This window comes from Berghia stephanieae, chromosome 1, assembly GCF_034508935.2.
Source record: "Berghia stephanieae isolate SIO BIC M18660-M18661 chromosome 1, UCSD_Bste_1.3, whole genome shotgun sequence".
In the NCBI taxonomy this organism is placed as follows: domain Eukaryota; kingdom Metazoa; phylum Mollusca; class Gastropoda; order Nudibranchia; family Aeolidiidae; genus Berghia; species Berghia stephanieae.
The window spans coordinates 74,098,602-74,121,101 of record NC_088360.1 but is presented as its reverse complement, the minus strand read 5'-3'; the positions used below and the strand labels follow the sequence as shown (position 1 = coordinate 74,121,101).

General features: G+C 35.8%; 1 protein-coding gene across 3 annotated transcripts in view; it reads right to left on the bottom strand.

Annotated features, from left to right (window-relative positions):
• LOC144956688 (neuroglian-like) overlaps window positions 1–22,500 on the bottom strand; it is a 70,121-nt gene that overhangs the window by 36,012 nt on the left and 11,609 nt on the right. For all 3 annotated transcript variants that reach the window (XM_078887348.1, XM_078887357.1, XM_078887364.1), the window contains exons 8-18: window positions 21,812–22,008; window positions 21,346–21,477; window positions 19,946–20,107; window positions 18,426–18,607; window positions 16,890–17,021; window positions 15,236–15,370; window positions 12,974–13,085; window positions 11,885–12,004; window positions 3,995–4,103; window positions 1,891–2,038; window positions 280–375 (exon numbers count right to left, since the gene is read on the bottom strand). In XM_078887348.1, coding sequence (XP_078743474.1) covers window positions 280–375; window positions 1,891–2,038; window positions 3,995–4,103; window positions 11,885–12,004; window positions 12,974–13,085; window positions 15,236–15,370; window positions 16,890–17,021; window positions 18,426–18,607; window positions 19,946–20,107; window positions 21,346–21,477; window positions 21,812–22,008 — 1,525 coding nt within the window. The remainder of the gene's footprint in view (window positions 1–279; window positions 376–1,890; window positions 2,039–3,994; window positions 4,104–11,884; window positions 12,005–12,973; window positions 13,086–15,235; window positions 15,371–16,889; window positions 17,022–18,425; window positions 18,608–19,945; window positions 20,108–21,345; window positions 21,478–21,811; window positions 22,009–22,500) is intronic.

The following is a 22,500-nucleotide window of genomic DNA, read 5'->3' as shown; positions in this document are numbered from 1 at the left end:
AATAATAATAATAATAATAATGAGAAGAAGAAAAAGAAGAAGAAGAAGAAGAAGAAGAAGAAGAAGAAGAAGAAGAAGAAAGAAGAAGAAGAAGAAGAAGAAGAAGAAGAAGAAGAAGAAGAAGAAGAAGAAGAAGAAGAAGAAAGAAGAAAGAAGAAGAAGAAGCAGTAGCAGAAGAAGAAGAAGAAGAAGAAGAAGTAAGAAGAAGAAGAAGAAGAAGAAGAAGAAGAAGAAGAAGAAGAAGAAGAAGAAGAAGAAAGAAGGGTGTCACATACTAACCGTAGCTACTATTGCTGATCCTTCTGAAATTCCAATATTCTTCACAGTGATAAAGTAGGAAAACATGGAACCTCCTTGGAACTTTGGAAGAACCGGCTGGACATAAAAACATGACAAATAGAAGGCATAACGAAAACTGATCGAATGTAAGATCCTAATTCTAAAAGTGTACAAACGCGTTCACGAGACTTCTTAGTTCATCATAATATATAACCATTGACTCAGTCAGAGTTGTTTTTGTTTTTGTTTTTAAGGGTTTTACGGCGCTTGCAACACATTTAGGTTATATCAGCGCCAGTAAAAAGGAAGAAAATGGAATAGTAAAAAGTTCTAGAATTACAATTAAATCACCCAAGAGAAAGTAAGACAAATGGGAACTGGGAACAAATAGGGATCAGATGTAGATTCCAAGAGCATAATATCAATGACAATGTACTTAGTTTGAGATCATTAATCCGGACAAAAGCACAAGACCTAACAAAGAGGAATACACTCAAATGCTTACATTATACATTCAAAATAACAAATATAATGATACATAACAGAGAGATGATTTACAAAGAAAAAAATATCCTCTCCCAAAACAATAACTATGCATTTGACTGTTTCCCTCCCAGACTCCGGCTAGGGCCAGGACAAAACCAAGTAATCTCATTCCAAGAAAAAGACAGAAAGCATGTTGGAAAACAGATATAAGGGGATAGAAGACACAGTATGTACCCCCCCCCCCCTGCCCACTATGGGAGGTCAGGAACCCCACCCAGACTCAGTCAGAGTAAACATGACTATCGTGCACTTATCAAAAATATATCTCGTGTAAAGCGCTTTGAGCACGTTTAGTGGATATTGCCCTATATAAAAGCTCAAGTTTTTTTTTATCTGTCATGATTTGGAAAGACTGTAAATCATTTCCAATTATACTGTTGGAATAATTAGATAATTGCTTTGATATATCCCTTCTCAGAAAAAAGTAATGCACAATGACATGAAATCAACACAAAGCGCGAAGATAACAACTCTGATAGCAACTGGTATGCCATCTTCATTTAAGGCACTTCAGTTTTACCTGTTTTTCCAGCAGTATCTTATTAAATTCTCTTTTTTGTACATAAACAACGAATTTAGAGATTCGCCACATTTCCAAATTTAGTCGACGGGCGAAAAAAGTAAGTATACAATAGATCTAACTATATCTATCACTCCAAGTTTGCATGCATGATATGAATTCGCTAGTAATATCGCCCAATCTCGTACAAAGAACGTATAATATTGCTCATTAACTTGATAGTAGCAAGTTTGAGAATGTATAATGTAAGCATTTGAGTGTGTTCCTCTTTGTTAGGTCTTGTGCTTTTGTTTGGATTGGTGATCTCAAATTAGTAGTTTATTGAATGGAACGTACTTGAGGAATTATGATAATAACAATAACCATTAATGTACTCGTATAATACGTTGACATTATTACATTAAGGAATCTTAAAAGTTTGATCACTGGATTGCCGCTTTGTTTTATTTGGCTTCAATTGCTGTTTATCTAATGGTACATCTTCAAAAAAATTCTCATCATTTGATCTATAAGTAACAACATATTCACGACAACGTAGTAAATACCGTCCACTCCAAATGTATCTTTCCGGGCAAGTCTCCAATGGTCCTCACATTTCTTGGATTTTGTGATGGGCTCTTGGATTGCGTCGTACAACTAGTTTTGGATGGCTCGCTGGGAGGACTCGGTCCAACTTTGTTCATTGAGATCACTCTGGAATGAATACAGAAGGAACGAACATGGGTATCAGCCAAAGTCTCAATCCGACTTAACCAGACGCTGAACAACGAATTGAGCAAAAGTTAAAAGAAATTTAAGTGTTAAGGTTTGGGTACTTTAAGTGGCTGTGCCCATTCTTCTTGATAAAGTCAAATTACATAATAAACAATAGTACTTTAATGTCCAATGGAAAATCAGATTGTGAAATAAAGAAAAGAATAGGTATGGCGAAGAATGCATTCAACCAGCTGCATACAATTATGAAAAACAGGAATATTAGCATGAAAACAAAAATCAAAGTCCTGGATTGCTATGTACTGTCTGTGCTGCTATATGGTTGTGAGAGCTGGACCATAAACAAGACCATGGTTAAAAGACTGGAGGCAGTGGAAATGTGGTTTTACAGAAGAATGATGAGGGTGTCATGGATGGAAAGGAAAAGAAATGAAGAAATTTTAGAAATGGCAAACAGAAAAAGATCACTGATAACAAAAATCATCAAACGCCAAATGGAATTTTTAGGACACATTATCCGCCACCCTGGTTTGGAAATACTCGCCTTGACTGGAAAGATGAATGGAAAAAGAATAAGAGGTAGACAAAGAATAACGTATTTGAAAGGGATAAGAACTTGGACAGATGAAGCTGAGAAAGGTGGCGCTGCTTTAATAGAATTGGCAAGAGATAGATCAGCTTGGCGGAAGATGACCTCCGACGTCTGCTTCAGATATGGAACTACATGAGATGAGACTTTAATGTCATACTGTCCATGAAGCCGAATTTTATCTAGGTCGCTGCAGAGTTAAAGGAATGGTATTCATCGCATGCTATTATCTTCTTCTTCTTCTTCTTCTTCTTCTTCTTCTTCTTCTTCTTCTTCTTCTTCTTCTTCTTCTTAATGTCCACTCTCATAAACGAATCTTATAACATGAGCGAGATTTTTGTTGGAAATCGCCAAACAAAATGACTAACCACTTAGTACTTGAAGCAAAGGACATGCAAGCAGTGGATGAAAGAAACGGAAGTGGTTAAAAATGTAATTTCTCACTGGAGTTGTTTAAATTGATTATGGTGGTTCCCTGACAGAGAGGAAATTTTGATGTAGTTTTTCTTATAATCAGAACTAATGTCTTATTTGCTTTTAACACGGATGTTTGTTGCGGAACTCGGTGTAAAATTCTGTCAGTTTCCTGCCGAGTTTCGTGTTTCGTAACACTTTGCGGTCTCTGACGATAATCAAGTTTACATAATATATTTGTGAGGCCAACTTGTCAAGAATTTCAAGAGTTATTTTCAATCAGAGATAATGAGGGGAATAATAAAGGAATCTGTGGTCTTGACTTTTGGAATCTGTACTAACTTTTTTCTATGCGCTCTTCCTATGTAGCACAGTTAGGAATGCAGGGCGCACAGAAACATATTTCAAATGAGTACAAAGTAGAAATAAATCACATTCTTACAATAGTAGAAGAATTCTATGTTATTCGTGTTGAAGGTTTTAATCGAACTAAGTTCTAATAGAGAAATGTCTGAAAAATACGATGAAATGTGTCAGCGCCAACATGGGTCTCACACCATGCTTTGCTGAGGAAATAAAACAGCATGTGGATATCTTAGCTAACCAACAAACACACACACACACACACACACACACACACACACACAACAGCACCCAAGACATCAGACACTGAGAGTGATCTTCGAAGCCATAATGCACAGAGAGAGAGAGAGAGAGAGAGAGAGAGAGAGAGAGAGAGAGAGAGAGAGAGAGAGAGAGAGAGAGAGAGAGTGTGTGTGTGTGTGTGTGTGTGTGTGAGAGAGAGAGAGAGAGAGAGAGAGAGAGAGAGAGGGAGAGAAAGAGAGAGAGCAACACGTAACTATCCATGTCAATCACAAGAAGAAAAGTTTAACAACAATAACAACAACAACAAAGCAAACAAGTTGACTTACCTAAATTTATAGTCCAAACCACTGTCGAGTTTGATAAATGCTTTTGCCTTACCCTGTAGACCTCTAGAAGCAAAACTCCAATTATCTGGATCTTTAGTTGTAGTGGATTCTGTAAACAGAAATCATTACCTTAAGCATAAAATCTTTTGTGATGACATGAATAGGCGTTGAGATTGTGAGCGAGGAGAGAGAAAGAGAGATGAAAGAGAGGAGTGAGAAGAGAGAGAGAGAGAGAGAGAGAGAGAGAGAGAGAGAGGGAGAGAGAGAGAGAGAGAGAGAGAGAGAGAGAGAGAGAGAGAGAGAGAGAGAGAGAGAGAGAGAGAGAGAGAGAGAGAGAGAGAGAGGGCTTGAATTAAATGTTGAAAAAACGAAAGAACAGGTGTTTGGTGTAAAAAATAAAACGGAGTGGCTATTCGTCAGTACTGACCCCCAGGCGCTGGCACCTGCGGGTCAGTACTGACGAACAGGCACCGGCGTCTGGGGGTCAGTACTGACTAATACTATTACTATTACTAGTACTGATGCCAATTGGTCAGTTCTGACCTGGCCACGGGCGTTGACGGTACCAAAATTATGGAAAAATGCCATTTTTTAAAATAACTTGCTCTACGACAAATAAATCAGCATTTCCTGTCCCATACTAGTCGCAGGGAAGCCCTTGTTTTCACTAAATCTTTTTGTCGGTTTACGTGAGATTTGTTTAATAAATATATCAATTAATTAAACAAGTGAAATTGTCCAATCCTGAGAAAAAGACCAAATTTGGTGTTGAAACGCCAAACTGGAAGCCCTATATTTCGGTTCATCCAACGCGCATGCTCACTGCACTGATGCGTGGCGCTAGAACTGAAAGTGAAAGCTCTTTCATTGTCTCGTCTTTCTTCATTCCTGTCATTTGAAATTCGGCTTGCTCGCATCTTACTGAGACAGGAAAAGTAGAAAACGGTAAGGGCTGCCTGAAGCCGGTGATCGTAAAATACTAACGAAAGAGTGAAAATGAAAGGCTTCGTATGGGAACAAAACAGACAATGGACAATGGACAAACCCTTCATTAACACAACAATACACAAATATACGTGGAAAACAAATAAAATATAATGAAAAATAACTTTGTCGTCTGTACTCAATGGTGGTTGAGGTTGCAGTATGAATGAAATGTCAGCGTGGGTAGAGGATAGGGTGCCCCAGGGGGGTGATCTGATTGATAAGAAAAGGTCAGCGTCAGGGAACAGAATCTTCCAGAAAATAATGGAAGATAAAAGACATATAAGTAGTAGTAGTAGGGAGTAGTAGTAGTAGTAGTAGTAGTATGTAGTAGTAGTAGTAGCAGTAGTAGTAGTAGCAGTAGTGGTAGTAGCAGTAGTGGTAGTAGTAGTGAGTGGTAGTAGTATAATAGAATGGACAAAGTATTATAAAAGAATCGTAACAGGAAATATTAGAACACATTTTCCTCTATTTTTCTTTAAATAAAGCTATAACGAAAATATACGGGGGAAAAAAAAACAATAAAAACAAAATAACCCAAAGAAATAGAATGGACAACATAAAATAAAATAGAATCTTACGGTGGCTTGAAATAACGAGTCATATCGTTGCCCCAACGGCATCTAACGCGTTAGAAATCAAACTTATCTAGGTGACCAAGTGTTACTGTGTGCCATCGGATAAGTTGGCCCGAGAGCCTGGAATTTTAATTGTTTTTTTTTTTTTAAATGGTATACTTTTGGAAGTGACGAATAAGTGCGAAGAGGTCTTTGCACTGACGAACAGGTCCGATGTTCGTCAGTGCTGATCAATTGGTCAGAATCAGCGTGGGTGCGCAACCGGATGCGCGGGTTGACGGAGGTAGGAAACAATAACAAACCCACATGGTTGCCATTACCTCCACCATCATTCTCGCTCACGGTTTGTGGAAAGCACTTCATTACAGGCACGTAATAGTGAATCTAGTTTTTGTTTTGAACATTTCTATTATTATTCTTTGTAAATTGACCCATATTAAAAGAAACATACAAACAAAACAGGCATGACCAGTCACTAACAATGCCGTGTAGTGTGTAGACAGTAACACAGTACGGTGAACATGACTGACACTGGGATCGGAATGTCGGAACCCATGAGTCGTTCGCAACTCTGCCTCACGTATTCATTTAATTTTTATTAAGCTTGCGTAAAACATACAAACAAAAAAGACATGACCAGTCACTAACAATGCAGTGTAGTGTGTAGACAGTAACACGGTACGGTGAACATGAATGACACTGGGATCGGAATGTCGGAACCCAGTAGTCGTTCGCAACTCAGCCTCGCGTACTCATTTAATCAGTCAATTTAAATTTCATTTAGCTTGCCTATTCTTCAAGTTTATGATATATTCACTTTTTCTATTTAAAAAGGGTAATCCAAACAGACCATAAAAACGATTTTATAATAAGCCGACTTCAACTTCCATCACTTACGACACAACTTATTTTGGGTGTTTTTTTTTAACAAAACTGTTTGACTCAAACTAAAGCTTCGGCATTGGATAAGGAGCGAGGTCCCTGTTGCCATCTTGCTTAGTTTATACAGAGACTGGGTTGCCAGCTTGGCTGTTCTTGATAAATAGTAGTAAATAGCACAACCTTGTGCAATGAGAGATAGAGAGAGAGAGAGAGAGAGAATTTTGAACAAAAAACGAATATCTCTCTCTCTCTTACCCTCCTCTCTCTCTCTCTCTCTCTCTCTCTCTCTCTCTCTCTCTCTCTCTCTCTCCCTCCTCTCTCTCTCTCTTCCTATTTCATCTGTCACACTGTTTGACAATCTTCTTCACCTGGCTCACTTGTACTTGTAATATCGGGTGTAAGGTAAAATTTTGAACAATTATTATTATTTATAAAATGCAGAAACTTTGCAAATAAACCGATAGACTAGATATTAATTCGATTCGAAAAGTGGAACACAAAAGGAGAATTTGCGAATACCCGGTCCAGACATAAGCGTCATGGTCTTATTTATAAAGTGCAGAATCTTTGCAAATAAACGGATAAAATAGAGATTCATTCGATTCGAAAAGTGGAACACAAAAGCAGAATTTGCGAATGCCCGGTCCAGACATAAGCGTTATGGTCTTATTTATAAAGTGCAGAAACTTTGCAAATAAACGGATAAGATAGAGATTCATTCGATTCGAAAAGTGGAACACAAAAGCAGAATTTGCGAATGTCCGGTCCAGACATAAGCGTTATGGTCTTATTTATAAAGTGCAGAAACTTTGCAAATAAACGGATAAGATAGAGATTCATTCGATTCGAAAAGTGGAACACAAAAGCAGAATTTGCGAATGCCCGGTCCAGACATAAGCGCTATGGTCTTATTTATAAAGTGCAGAAACTTTGCAAATAAACGGATAAGATAGAGATTCATTCGATTCGAAAAGTGGAACACAAAAGCAGAATCTGCGAATGCCCGGTCCAGACATAAGCGTTATGGTCTTATTTATAAAGTGCAGAAACTTTGCAAATAAACGGATAGACTAGATGTTATTTCGATTCGAAAAGTGAAACACAAAAGCAGAATTTGCGAATGCCCGGTCCAGACATAAGCGTTATGGTCTTATTAATAAAATGCAGAAACTTTGCAAATAAACGGATAGACTAGATATTAATTCGATTCGAAAAGTGGAACACAAAAGCAGAATTTGCGAATGCCTGGTCCAGACATAAGCGCTATGGTCTTATTTATAAAGTGCAGAAACTTTGCAAACTAAACGGAAAAAATAGAGATTAATTCTAATCGAACAGTGGAACACAAAGGCAGAATTTGCGAACAACCGGTCCAGACATAAGCGTTATGGTCTTATTTCTAAAGTGCAGAAAATTTGCAAATATACGGATAAGATAGAGATTAATTCGATTCGAAAAGTGGAACACAAAAGCAGAATTTGTGAATACCCGGTCCAGGCATAAGCGTCATGGTCTTGTTTAAATGAAACAATGCCATTTAAAAAAATATATGGTCAATGACTAATTAAGCTAAATATGCGGAGTTCAATTAGATAACTTGATCTGTGAATTTTTTTTATAATTAGCTGTTTTTATTCTCCATCATTTAGGTTATGTGATTAAGTTTATAATTGAAATACAAACTTTATCTCACTTATCAATGTTTTGCAATAAAGGAGAGTGTGAGTGAACCTGAGCAAAGGAAATTATTTGAGAGAGTGATATTTATCATACTTTTCAGTTTGTAGTTGAATTCTAGAATGGATTCTTTATAGTTCTCATTGATTGTATGTCAGTGTGTCAGTCTTTAGGACACCGATTACCCTAATGCGGCCACAATTTACAATGTGACGGCCACAAGCCCGTTAAACGCAGAGTGGGGTATTGTTTTTTGCAAGTAATGCTATGGTTTTAATAGGATATCTGTCTCCTATTAAAATACATTCCTGTGTTGGATTTTGGATTAAATTCATGTCTTCTTCGGATTTTGGGATATTTAATTTTCATGGATTGTTATTGTGATTTTCAAGACTATTAATGTAAGTAAATGCCCAAATAGATATTTTTATTCATTTATTCTTTTTTATTTTTTTTTAGTTTTGTTTTGTTTTGAAGCATTTATTATAAGAAATATTGTACATATGCACTTATACACCAAAGACTATATCCTTTCAACTGCTTATATTATTATTATTATTATTATTATTATTATTATTATTATTATTATTATTATTATTATTATTATTATTATTATTATTATTTATTATTATTATTTTATTATTATTATTATTATTATTATTATTATTATTATTATTATTATTATTATTTATTATTATTATTATTATATATATATTATATATAATAATGTAATAATTAATATAAGTGCATTGAGTGAAATCCCAATCATGGTTGCCCAAATAAAACTGGCGCTAGAATCCCGACTACCTGTCTAAACGAATGTTGTTTGTACGATACATACTAACTACACGTTCAATATCGGGGGCAGAAAATATACGTTTGGTTTTATGAAATTAAAACAGTAGTCCCACATTGTTCTTTGATGTTATTGTGGTTGCATTTGCTTTGAAACTTACACATTATATTGTGTTACATTGTTTACAAAATATTTCTGGTACTCGTATGCATGTGTAGTCAACGGACCACCGGTCAATCGTGTTCTTTATTATTTTATTATTAATTTTGGCTTGACATCTTACATATGTGAATTTGACAGGTTGTTATGGATGGTAATTATAACATTAAGTGATTTTTAAACATTTTTACGGCGTTTTAAATGTCTTTCTTGCATTCATTGCCGAGCACCTCCACTTTTCTGTTACTATTTTAACGATCAGCTGATTTTCTCTTGCCTCCCCTTTAATTTCGCGGACTTTTTTCAGAACGAGGCGTGGGAGTGGCTAATGGTGGGCGGTGGCACAGACCGAAGAGAGGTTGTCTGTGGGCGGTGGCACCTGTTGTTCAATACTGACCAATAGACACCAGGTTATTGGTCAGTACTGACCTCCAGGCACTGGCGTCTGTTCGTCAGTACTGACCCGCATGTGCTAGCGCCTGGGAGTCAGTACTGACCAATAGCCCTAGCCAAAATAAAAACGACTTAAAGTGTGTGGCGATCGGTAAAGATGATGTTGAGATAGTTGACTATTTTAAATATTTAGGAATAACCATTGATAGTTCCCTCAATTTCTCTCAACATATTAATATAATATCTAAGAAAGTTGCCCAAAGATTATACATCCTAAGGAAATTGAGAACATTTCAAGTAAGGAAGAAAACTATGTTAAGAGTTTATGACTCATTGATTAAAGTGTAATTGCGTTTGGCTGCACCATATGGTTTGGAGGATGCCGACTTAAAGATAAATCAAAAATTTCAAAATCTATCAAAGAGGCATCAAAAATAATAAACCATCCTCTTGATGGAGTAGAAAGAATTCATGGAAAAGCAATAGAAAGGAAAGCATTCTCAATTACCAACAATAAAAAACATATTTTATACCATGAATTTAGTCTTTTACCATCTGGGAGAAGGTTTTGTCAGATTAAATGTAGAACTAACAAGTATAAATCAACGTTCGTTCCACCAGCAATAAAAAATTTTGAATATTTCATATGGTACAGAAAAACCAAGGATTGATTCGTTGACTGATTAACTGATTAATTTATTTAATGTAAGATTAACTGACCAATTGATAATGATGATAATTTTTGGTGTCGAATTGCCACAATCGTAACAAATTGAAAACGAAATGAATGTGTTCATGTTGTGTATATCGCACGTGTGAAAGAAAGAGAGGAAGAGAGAGAGAGAGAGAGAGAGAGAGAGAGAGAGAGAGAGAGAGAGAGAGAGAGAGAGAGAGAGAGAGAGAGAGAGGAGAAGAGAATAAGTAGGAGTGAAATATCTGTTCAATGTTACAGTTATCGTTTAACGTTATAACAAGTGTAACTAAATGACAAATTGCCATATTTATGGACGATAAAGATCTATTATTATTATTATTATTAAAAAGAAAGAAAGAAAGAGAGAGAGAACGCGAGAGAGAGAGAGAGAGAGAGAGAGAGAGAGAGATAGAGAGAACGTGATATCCTTTCTTAAAAAATATAGCATTGTGGAGAATATTGTGCTTATTTGAGTCAATAAAAAAATTGATACGGCGCACAACTCTACTGAAAGATTTGAAAATTAGAAATGTATTTTTTAGAGATAGATAAACAGATAACTTGATTTCCTTTTATAATTTAAAGTCAGTTTGAAAGTTCATTCAGTCAAACAGATATCATAAAATATGTACCAACGACGACACTTGACTCCCAAAATCAACTAATTTTGACACTGTAAAAAGTTGTCAATTTGCGTCATCTATTTATGACATCAAGTATTATTATTACTTCCGTTTAGCGGTGATCAGTGTTGTTATGTATGTTCTAATAGCGTGTATGTTTGTGTGTGTGTGTGTGTGTGTGTGTGTGTGTGTTGTGTGTGGTGTATACATGTGTGTGTGAGTGTTGGCATTTTTCAGCAAATCGTGGCATTCATAGTGATATTATTCACTTGATCACATGAAGGTATTTCAGTCGCTATTTTGATTCTTTTTTTACTATAAGGGTTAGCTCGAGATCGAGGATATTTCTTTTTCTATTAAGGTTAGTCATAAGTCTTAGTAAAGGTGCTAGGATGTTTGTTTTTCCATAAGTTAAGCAAAGGGGAGACATTCCGAAAGCTCCTACATCCCCAGTATTCTTTAAATTTGTATTTTCACCTTTGATCTTTTGTCAGGCTTTTATTTATTCAATTTGTCATGCTTTTTTCTATTAGGGTTAGCTCGAGATCGGATTTTTTTTTTCCTATTAGGGTTAGTCATAAGTGTTATTAAAGTGCTAGGGTGTTTGTTTTTTCCTATTGGGGTTAATTAAAGGTACTAGGTTTAATTTTTTCTTGGGGTTAGTTGAAGGAATATATTATTAAATATATTATTGGGCCACACAGAAAAATCAACCGAAGATATACCAAATTACACAGACAACGTTGTTTACCAATCTGCCTTCATTAAATGATGGTGAGTACAGTATCGAATGAAAATAGTTCTTTCCCCGCGAAATTGCGGGCTTTTTACTAGTATATATATATATATATATATATATATATATATATATATATACACAACACACACACACACACATATATATATATATATATATATATATATATATATATATATATATATAATATCTAGTGGATTGTCTTGTTAGTGAGATTACTACAGACGGGTAAGTTGTCCCATATATATCAAATGTTAGATTTTTGGTAAGCATAAAATTCAACAATAGAAAGAAAAAATATAGCATACCATTTGAATAAAAACAATTTTGGGAGAAAAAAAATTTACCGACGATGAAATATTCAATTGGTGCGTTGTTGAAACTGCCGGGAATCCAAGCTACCTCTGCTGTATTGTTGGTCTTACAGGTATTTTTGATGGAAACATCATAAGGTTGACCTGGGGTGTCTAGTATTAGAAAAAAGAAAAGAAGATATCATACAGAAATTAGAATCTCATTTTTATATATAGAGATTATCTATACCCATAATCTAACTCTAACTGCTTTAGATTTCTTCAGGTGATGGGACAGCGTCAATAAAACACACAGGACATATTTAACCCGTTACGCACTAGATAATACAATTCAAGCACCAAGACAACGTTGTTTTCCCATAGGATAATCTTCAAACTTAGCTTTAAATGTTTTAAACATTCCTACAAGAGCAAAGCTCAGTGTTAAATATAATCTGGCAGGAGACTTAGTAGAGTACCCGGCTGTGTGTTGCCATATGGTGTTGAAACTTGGAAGCTATAAAGAGGATCTTTATGGATATTCTGACCAAAAACAATCTCAAACTGCGATTTGATGAAGAGAACAGGGATAGAGCGCATTTTTCTTGTGAAGAGAAGACGATGGAGGTGGACTGACCATGTCCTCCGGATGAACCGTCATGCTATACCAAGGGAATCCTCATTTGGATACACGGGGAATAGAAAGGAGAGGGAGATCATTGGAGACGTGGAGAAGAACCCTGGAGCATGACACGAACGCCCAGAAGTGGATGTGGGGAGGGATATCAACGCTGGCCTGCAGCTGAAACACCAAGAGGATAATTAAGTGAATACCCGGCTCACACACAAAACCGGTTCTAATCTGCTTATGGCTGAACTGTTCTGTACTCGTCCTATACCCAAGAAGTAATCGGGAAAGATTAGATTAAGGTTGTTTTATCCAAGTATTATGGTTTCATATAAAAACAAAAAATAAAAATAAAAATTCCAATAACATTGTGACCATTAACAATCCTACGGCAAAAGAGGTCAACCTTAAAGTATAGCATCTACACGTTGATGTAGAATAGATTTTGTGTCTCCTCAAATGTAATCTAAGGGTCAAGGGGTAATGGATAAAGAGGGGAAAGCTTGATAACTTACCTGTCACCTCAAGACGCGCAGACGCAACGTCTCTATCGAGGCCATTGGTGAGCACACAGGTCACGGTCCCCGTATCCCTCACCTGTGCTCCACTTAAGATCAATGAGTTGTCCTGTGTAACAAAAAGTAGAAGTAAAAAAAAAAAAAAAAAAAAAAAAGCTTGAGCTTTTATATAGCGCATTACAGATATAACGTGCTCGAAGCGCTTTACAAGGGGTTCCCAATCAACGGCAATACTGAACATGTAGGACGATACATGACACCTGTTAGGCGACATTATAATTTTTCAGACAGAGAACGCTGTTAACGGCCGGGTACTTATTTTACACCCGAGATTGGTGAGAGAATGTGAATAAAATCTTTTCCAAGGAATCAACTATGCACGCTCAAAGCGGGACTCGATCGAACTCAGGACCTTCGGTTCCGAAGGGGAGTGTCATATCACTAGACTACACAACCGCTTTAATGACGGAAGAAATGACAAAGTGACCTGTGACTTAAATCTGGCTTGGTGGCTCAACGGTGTGGTGTCTTGACTTGTCATAAAAATCAAACAATGTTATGCGTGGTCAGTGGCTGGATAGATCACATTGTTCGTGGAAAATTATGGCACAGACGTTGTGTCCTTGGGTAAGACATTTACCACACATCACCCCACTCGACTCAGGTGTGAATGAAAACCTAATTTAGGCAGTGATGGATATTGTAAAAGTAAAAAATTAGTGCAGACAAATCGCCTAACAGACGACTGGTACTTTACGAAATGGAAATATTGTTTCATATGACCTGTGGATGGAATAAAGTAAACATTGTGAAGCGCATTGACATGGGTCAATGCGATATATAAATGTTCATTTTAAAAAATACATCTTATTTATTTAAAGACTCATGCACGACCCATTACCTTTCAGTGTTGAAAGGAGCAGCAATATGAACACCGCGTTTAAAATGCAAAAGGTACATCTTGAAGTTCGATAGAGTGAAACAATTATGAAGTTGAATGAAAGCTCCTGGTTAATTGACAAATGGAAATAATGCGGACGTTTCAGGTTTCCCCTTTATCAACAATGTTAGAAAGTGTTTTATGTTTAATTCATTAACCCATATGTAGATAAAGGAGAAACCCGACAACGCCACAATGAGTTTGACAATTTGGATGAGAATAACAGACCTTACTGTATTCTGAAAATAAAAACACGTTTTCAAAATTTGAAGGGCGATTTTTCTGGCCAATTAAAAAAAAATTTCAATGTGTTTATCAGATACGGCAAATTACTGTTTTCATTGTGAGAGCTGCCACAGCAATGTCTTATACTTCATTAACTGACAGCTTAGCGTGAACTCAAATTTCCAGGAACAATGCGTAAGTGAAAAAAAAATATAACAAGAGGCTGACAAGTAAAATAAAAACAGGAATAATGGTATAATGGTACAGTTCGAGACTGGACAGAGATGAAATAAAAAGAAAATATCTTCCAGAAGAAAAGAACTTACCGTGCCTGGGGATCCAACCTCAGTCTTTCTGTTTTCTTTACCGACATGATATCTATTACTACTACTCCCCTTGAGATGCTGAGTATTTAGGAGTAATTTTACACGTCTTAACGCTCTTTCTAGCAATGGTAATTATAACAATGATGGAAATAGAGATGTGTCAGATAGATAGATATAACTGGTGAACATAATAAAAATATCACGGGGAGGACACACCCTCCCCCTTGCACACACAGACACACACACACACACACACACACACACACACACACACAGAGAGAGAGAGAGAGAGAGAGAGATAAACAGACAGATAGAGAGAGAGATAATGAAAGAAAGAAAGAAAGAGAGAGAGAGAGAGAAAGAGAGAGAGATAATGAAAGAAAGAAAGAAAGAGAGAGAGAGAGAGAGAGAGAGAGAGAGAGAGAGAGAGAGAGAGAGAGAGAGAGAGAGAGAGAGAGAGAGAGGGGGGGGGGAGGGAGAGAGCTATGTAGAGAGAGAGGTAGGTGGTGGTGCGGGGGGGGGGGGGGGGGGGGGGACTAGCGAGCTTGCGCATGAGGGATAACGATAGCAATCTAGAGAGCATTGGGGATAACCGGTGAACCAAGAAAGTGATTATTGTGCACCTCTTTTCATGCAACTACATAGTGGGTCAGAACACAGCCTTAGTTAACTTAAAGCCCGAGACTTCTCAAAAAAATACGTCACAAATCCAAGTTCGGATAAACAAAAGAAAGTGAAAAGTAAGTGTCATGAGTAGTGCTATATTACCTGTCTATTTGTGAAGAATCTCTCTCCAACAGAGATGGGCTTGTAGTCTTTTAGCCAAGTGACCTTCAGGTTTCCGGTTTCCTCTGGATCTGTTGTCCCTGAGCACGTAAACTTTGCATATGCCTTGTTCTGTACCTGGTTGAAATTGGTAGTAAATATCATTTAAACCGCATGTTTATGAAGCGCATTCCCGTTGTTTTACCATGCTCAATGCGTCTTACAATCATTCTTCTGTTATCCCGGCAGGCCATAATATTATGAAACCAACTATTTCTCAACTCAGTGCAAGTAGTAGCAGGCAGAGGTTCTCATTCACATCTCAGTCGAGTTGGGCATTGTGTTTAAGTGCTTCAACCAAGAATAAAATGAGGGAGCCGAAGTTTTACAATAATTCTTGAGGATTCAGTCATTGATCATGTTCATATGTTATGTATTAATCATACTTTTCAGCTAGAAAAACTGATTTCAACAACACAAGGCAACATCCAACTGCCTCAGCACCTTAACACACATGATGACATTCTCAAGCGAAGAACACTTGCACTAGACAGAGATTTATGGAGACAAATTACTAACTGGATAATAGAAACAGACTGACAACTCGCGAAGTGATGCACACATACTTGCGGCTATAGAGAGGAAGTCACCTACTCTCTTCGTAAGTCAGTAGTCAGTGGTTATCAGCTAATCCTTGGGTTCTTGGAAAATATAGAAACACGGCCGTTAATTTAAAAAGACTCTTTCGTAGACCAAGATATAATGTAAGATATTGCTTTAAAATCTCTTCAGACATAGAACGGTCAACTTGACGTCGAGACCAAATCATTTCTAAGATCGATATGGCAACAGCAACGCCTGGAATGGAGGATTTAAATGCGGCATCTGGCGATTCTACTGCTACGACAGAAGATGCTCCATTTGACAACGTCGAGATGGCTTCAACTGGCTTCAACATGCTACTCAATAATGGGTTTGATGAAGCGTTTGACTAAGAACCCAAGGATTAACTGATAACGACTGACTACTGACTTGCGAAGAGAGTGGCTGACCTCCTCTCTATAGCCGCAAGTTGCACACATTCACGGCAAGCGTCCATAGAGACTGCGCAGCCATATTCATTGATTAATTCTCAGCTATTCGCGTTTTGCAATTAATGATAAAGCAATTGAACACATTTCCTTGGGTGTAAATGCAACGATAACAAAATGATTTGTATAATTTAAAATCTCTGGCGTTTTGTTTTATCAATCGATAAAACTCTAAACATTATTGACAGATTGTCATAAAGATGTATACAAGGGGTAATCCATGAAATAGAATTCTTCGAGTGTGGAGGGACAAAACAAAACAAGAATAAATAAATAAATAAATAAATATTAAATAAATAAATAATAGATAAATAATAAATAAATAATAAATAAATAATAAACAAATAATAAATATATAATAAGTAAGTAAGTAAATAAATAAATAAATAAAAAGAGGATAAAGTCTTCTTCAAAATTAATCCAGATACGAGTACTAGGGAACTTTGATTAGAGTTTTTGTCAAGATGAGGGTCATTTATATCGATCGATGTTTGAAGGACGAGTTTTCAGGCCAAATTTTTAAATACAAGTTTGTCCAGAGTGTGACTGTTAAGTGGTTAAAATACCTCAACATCTCTGGGTGGCTGCTGAATGATGGTCTTCTGTCTAACAATCACTGTGCCTGCCTCTGCGTTCACCCTGCCATATCTGTTGACAGCTTCACATGTAAAAATCCCTGCGTCCGAAAGAACAGCATTCTGAAATACACACATGGAAACATGCGCATTTGACTTGGTTTGTAAACGACGACAACAACAACAACTACAACTACTACTACTACTACTACTACTACTACTACTACTACTACTACTACTACTACTACTACTACTACTATTACTACTACTACTACTACTACTACTACTACTACTTATACTACTACTATATACTACTACTACTACTACTATATTATTATTATTATTATTAACCATATTATTTATTACTACTACTACTACTACTACTACTACTACTACTACTACTAACTACTACTTCTACTACTACTACTACTACTACTACTACTACTACTACTACTACTAACTACTACTAACTACTACTACTACTACTACTACTACTATATTATTATTACTACTACTACTACTATTAACTACTACTACTACTACTACTACTACTACTACTACTACTACTACTACTATACTACCACTACTACTACTACTATATTATTACTTATATATATACTACTACTCTACTACTACTACTACTACACTACTACTACTACTACTATACTCTACTATCTACTACTACTACTACTACTACTACTACAACAACTACTATTATTATTATTATTACTACTACTACTACTACTACTACTACTACTACTACTACTACTATTATTTCTACATAGCAAGCCGCTTTATTGGAACAGCAACGTTACGCAGAAATCGTTCCAATTAAGTGGTGTTCCAATTAACCACGACTGACTTTCGTACGGAACAACCTATCAAGACTACAGACATTTTTATTGTGGCAATTAATATAATAGCTATACAGACCATCCCTCCAGTTATTTGTCTTAAATTTTATCCTCCGTTTCTTCCTATGAAATTGTATTTACGCGTGTATGAGCATGAGAATGATCAATTTTGTCTAATGAATACCCATCATTATTGAACTGCAAAAACTCCTTTTCCCAAAAAGAGGACATTTGAATCGAAGACACACGAATCCTGTTTCACCATAATTTACAACATATTATAGATGTACAATTTTAATCAACGCGGGATTTAAAAGCAAATAAACCATTGCATTATTATCCAATCTCTCATTAATTTCTTGTTCTCAAAGACGGCCAAATGGGTAAAGTATATATTATACTTCCATATAAAAGGGAATGGTTGGAGATTGGCTTGTTGCCATACTTAATTCACGGACCTTTTTGTTCATTTGAAGTCACGGGCTGATTCCACTATTAGTAATATCAATAGGGATATTTATACTTTCCATTTCTAGGAAAGAAAAAAAAATGTTTTAAAAGCCATACATCGTTCCAATTAACTGGCAAGCGTTCCTGAAACCAGTGGAAATTATATATGAAAAAAAAACACAAACTGTTTGCCATCTCTAATCTAAATTGCAATACTACTTACGTGTACGACAAGATCACCCGTTTCTTTGATAAGATATCGGCCTCCTGTGATCTGGACACCATTTTTGTACCATGTAATGATTGGGTCAGGCTTTCCTGTGACTGCGCATTTCACTTCCACAGGTTGGCCTTCTGCTACTTTCACCGCTTTGCCCATCACTTCTAATATACTTGGAGCCTCATCTACACAAATAAAAATAGATTAGAATAGATTTCAACTTATTTCTTTTTAAATTATCGGTTTATGTTATGGCTCATCTAGATTTTGAAACAGTATATTATAATCTACAGTTATAAAAAAAATAAATTATCAAAATGATAATAAAAAATACACAGAAATATATAAATATATATATATATATATATATATATATATATATATATTATATATATATATATATATATATATATATTTATAACTAACTAAATTAATAATGAGTGATAAATGAATAAATACTGAGAAGAAAATAACCAGGTTAATGAGATTTTTGGCCATCCATAATGCATGGAAAAATATCATTTATCATCTCGGGTAAACATTAAAAAAGGTGGGGGTGGGGGGGGGGGGTATGTAATACTAATTAAATAGATTAAAAAGAAACAAAACAAAAAATCATCAAATTTTGAAAAAAAAAAGAAGATATTATCTAGGCAAATTTTTATTTTAAACACAGGTAAAATACCAGGATGGCGGAAATTTTTGGCTGTCTCTAATTCTAGAGGTTTAAAAAATCTAATAGATTAAATGTGGATGTTATGTCCGTTTAGGTATATGGCAAATTAAGAAGGGTGTACAGAAGTATTGGGAATAAAAGAATAATACGTGCAGTCTCCCCGCGAAAGGCCCAGAGAATGTAGGAATGACAATCTGTTCTTTTTCATACCAGCCAGTCAAAGTTTCGGTAACTGACACAGATGGGAATATTCAGAAATTATTTAATCAACATCGACAAAATGTATGCATTGACTACCTCTAATATTCTCCTTCCAAATCAGAGTACAATGTTGACTTACATAATGTCTCGTCATTTGTCTCTCTGAATTTCGATAAATAATAATCTTTTCAAAAACAAACAAAAAAACCCCACAAAAACACGGATAGTAAAACAAACAAAGCAAAGCAAAAAGAAATCACACACACACACACGCACACACACACACATACACACACACACACACGCACACTACAAAACAAAGCCAAAAGAAAACGTCGTTGATGCGCTAAGTCACTCTAGACAATGATTATTCCAGTTTGAAAGATCTTTTGAACTCCGATTATATTTACATAATTAAAGAAAAATTTAATCATTGTATACCATCGACTGAAGTGACTTTTGAGAAAATTTATGTTCTTCAATTTTGTTCAACAATTCCTTTCGTTAAAAAGGGAATGTAATGATACTAAACTGAATAGTGGAAAATCTTGAACGGACGTCCAGGACAAAATAAAATTAACCACGTTGTGAAAATACAAAAGAAACCGTTAATTATTGAGGAGCAAAGACACAAGTGAGTACGCACTTAACACGTTAAGATAGGCCTCTCCCCAGAGATATCCGTGATCGTTAGTAACGTTACACTGGAACACCATGGCATCAGCTTGTGTCACCTTTTCCAGTACAATTTTGCTTGGTACGAGTCTCTTCAAACGACCCTTTAATCGATCATCTTTGCCAAGAGCAACTGGGAAATGAAACAAAAAATAAAAAAGATACATTTAATGGACATCATCCAAGTTTGATATTAAATTATCAAAGTGTCAAAATTGTCTTTGAAACAGTAAGCAGGAAAGAAAATCACATGAAAAGAAAATGAACAAAAATCAGCCGATCTCGAGGCAGGCTGATATTTTTGGGTTTGATTTATTTTCTTATATTTTTCTTTCTTGCTTTGTCTGGCACTATTTCTTAAACACTTTTCATGGCTTTATTTTGATATAAAAAGTGTGTGACATATTGCTCTGATTCTATCACCCTTTTGATTGAAAGGAACAAAACTGTATGGAGTGTAATACAAAAAATAATGGATATGATGACGAATATCAAAGTCAAAGTGGTTAAAATTTTCTCTCAACCTTGGACACATGTTAATGTTTACAATACAGTGAAAGGTACTTGTTAGGCGTCGTATTTTTTGAACCGGTGCTGCAATAACATGTCAAAAACTTTAACCAATTTTTAATTTACTCCTGAATTGAATGTCGGATGGAGTAATGTTTTTAAGATTAGCTATCTTATTCAGCGTTTGTTGTCATTGTCCGCCTTCATTAAATGTTGCTTGACTTCATTACAAGATATGGATTGACTTGGTCCAAGTGACACGTAAATAGCATTTTCATTGGACCTATCGACAGTAAATATTATAATGTACTTTGCAGTGTATTCTACATCTAATGTTTCTTTAGGCCTAGAAAACTTAACGCAACCTTTTAAGCGCAATTATATTGGGGTTTTTTGTCTTTTGTTCTTGTTTTTATAAAACAAAGACAACGTTGTTTGACTCAATTAGGACCATTGCACAGTACGTCCGTATCCTGTCAATACGGCAAAAGACACTCAGTAGAACAATGACATATCACATTTAGTATCATTTTGACTTGAAAACTTTAATTCAAATATCAAACCATTCATTAGGTTTTGACTCACCTGAGTCGATATATACTTGAAGTAAAAGTTCTCTCGCTTAATTAATATTAATATTTTGTAAGAGGACACTAACCCACAAGAGGAGACTCGTTAATAAGTCGACCAATAATCACTCTAATCGATCTTTTTAACAAAACACGATGAATTGACAGGAAATAAGACAAGGGCCATTGTTCAACGATATATAGATAAAAAGAACGATCTTGAGAAAGAGCAGGATTGCCAAAAGCTTGAATGTTGAGAACATATTCAATCTTATATCCGTAGTTATCTTACCTTCCAATTTTTGTCCGTTTACGAACCAAACAATTTTAGGCTGTGGAACTCCTGCAGCCAGGCACTCAAAAACGGCAGTGGCATTTTCTCCAGTCTCTAGATCTTTCGGTTTTTTCAACCACGTTGGACTCGCTGGGATGATTGCAAATTAACATGAAATAATAATAGTGAAGACAATTCACGTTGATTATGTTATGAATATAATAAATATGACAAGTTTGGTGGAACATCAATGTGTCTAATTTCAAGGTGAGAAATAAATCTTCAGGATATCTCTAACTCTCTGACATCTCTCTCTCTCTCTCTCTCTCTCTCTCTCTCTCTCTCTCTCATACACACACACACACGCATACACACACATACACACATGCACTCTTTCATTCTCATCACCATCTTCCTACTACTATATGTATCCCTTTCTTTATTTTTCCCATTTTATCTCGCCACTAAGTATAAACTTTCTTACAATTTACAGTCAAGTTAAAAGACCTCTGAACAGGCTTTGCGGAACCTTCAGCCGTTGCTTCACAGATATAACTCCCAGCGTCCTCAAACTGCAGGTTGGTTATGGCTATTTCCTGGCCATCGCTGTTGGCAGTGGTCGCTCTGTCTAAAGGAATCGGTTTGTTATCAGTTCGGCGCCACCTGACAATTGGCGTTGGGCTGTTGATAGATTCAAAGTCATGTTCAAGTGTTTTCGTTCTTATGGGAAAAGAATATATAGTGCCCAATAATTGACATAAGGACTATATTTTACAAATCTAAAAATAGGCTCAATAGAAAGTAGACTATAAAGGAATCTTAACATTTCCGTTAAGATTCCACAATAGCCTGCTTTGTTAAAAAATTTCGACCCCCTGAGAGGTGCCCCTCTAGAAGACGGGCCCTAAAAAAAAAACCCAAAAAAAAAAACAAAAAAAACAACAAAAAACCCCCAAAAAAAACCCCCCAAAAAAACAACAAAAAAACAGAATAATTTTCTCAGCTCACGTCTGCGCCAGATTATTTTCACTGATATTTTAAAACTGGACAATTTTTTTTTCATTGAATCCATTCAAAATTGAAGGAACGTTTTCTATTTTTTTAAAATTTGAAATTTCATACAGAGTTAAGGTCTCTATTAGAGGGCGCCTTTATACTAAGAAAAAATATTTA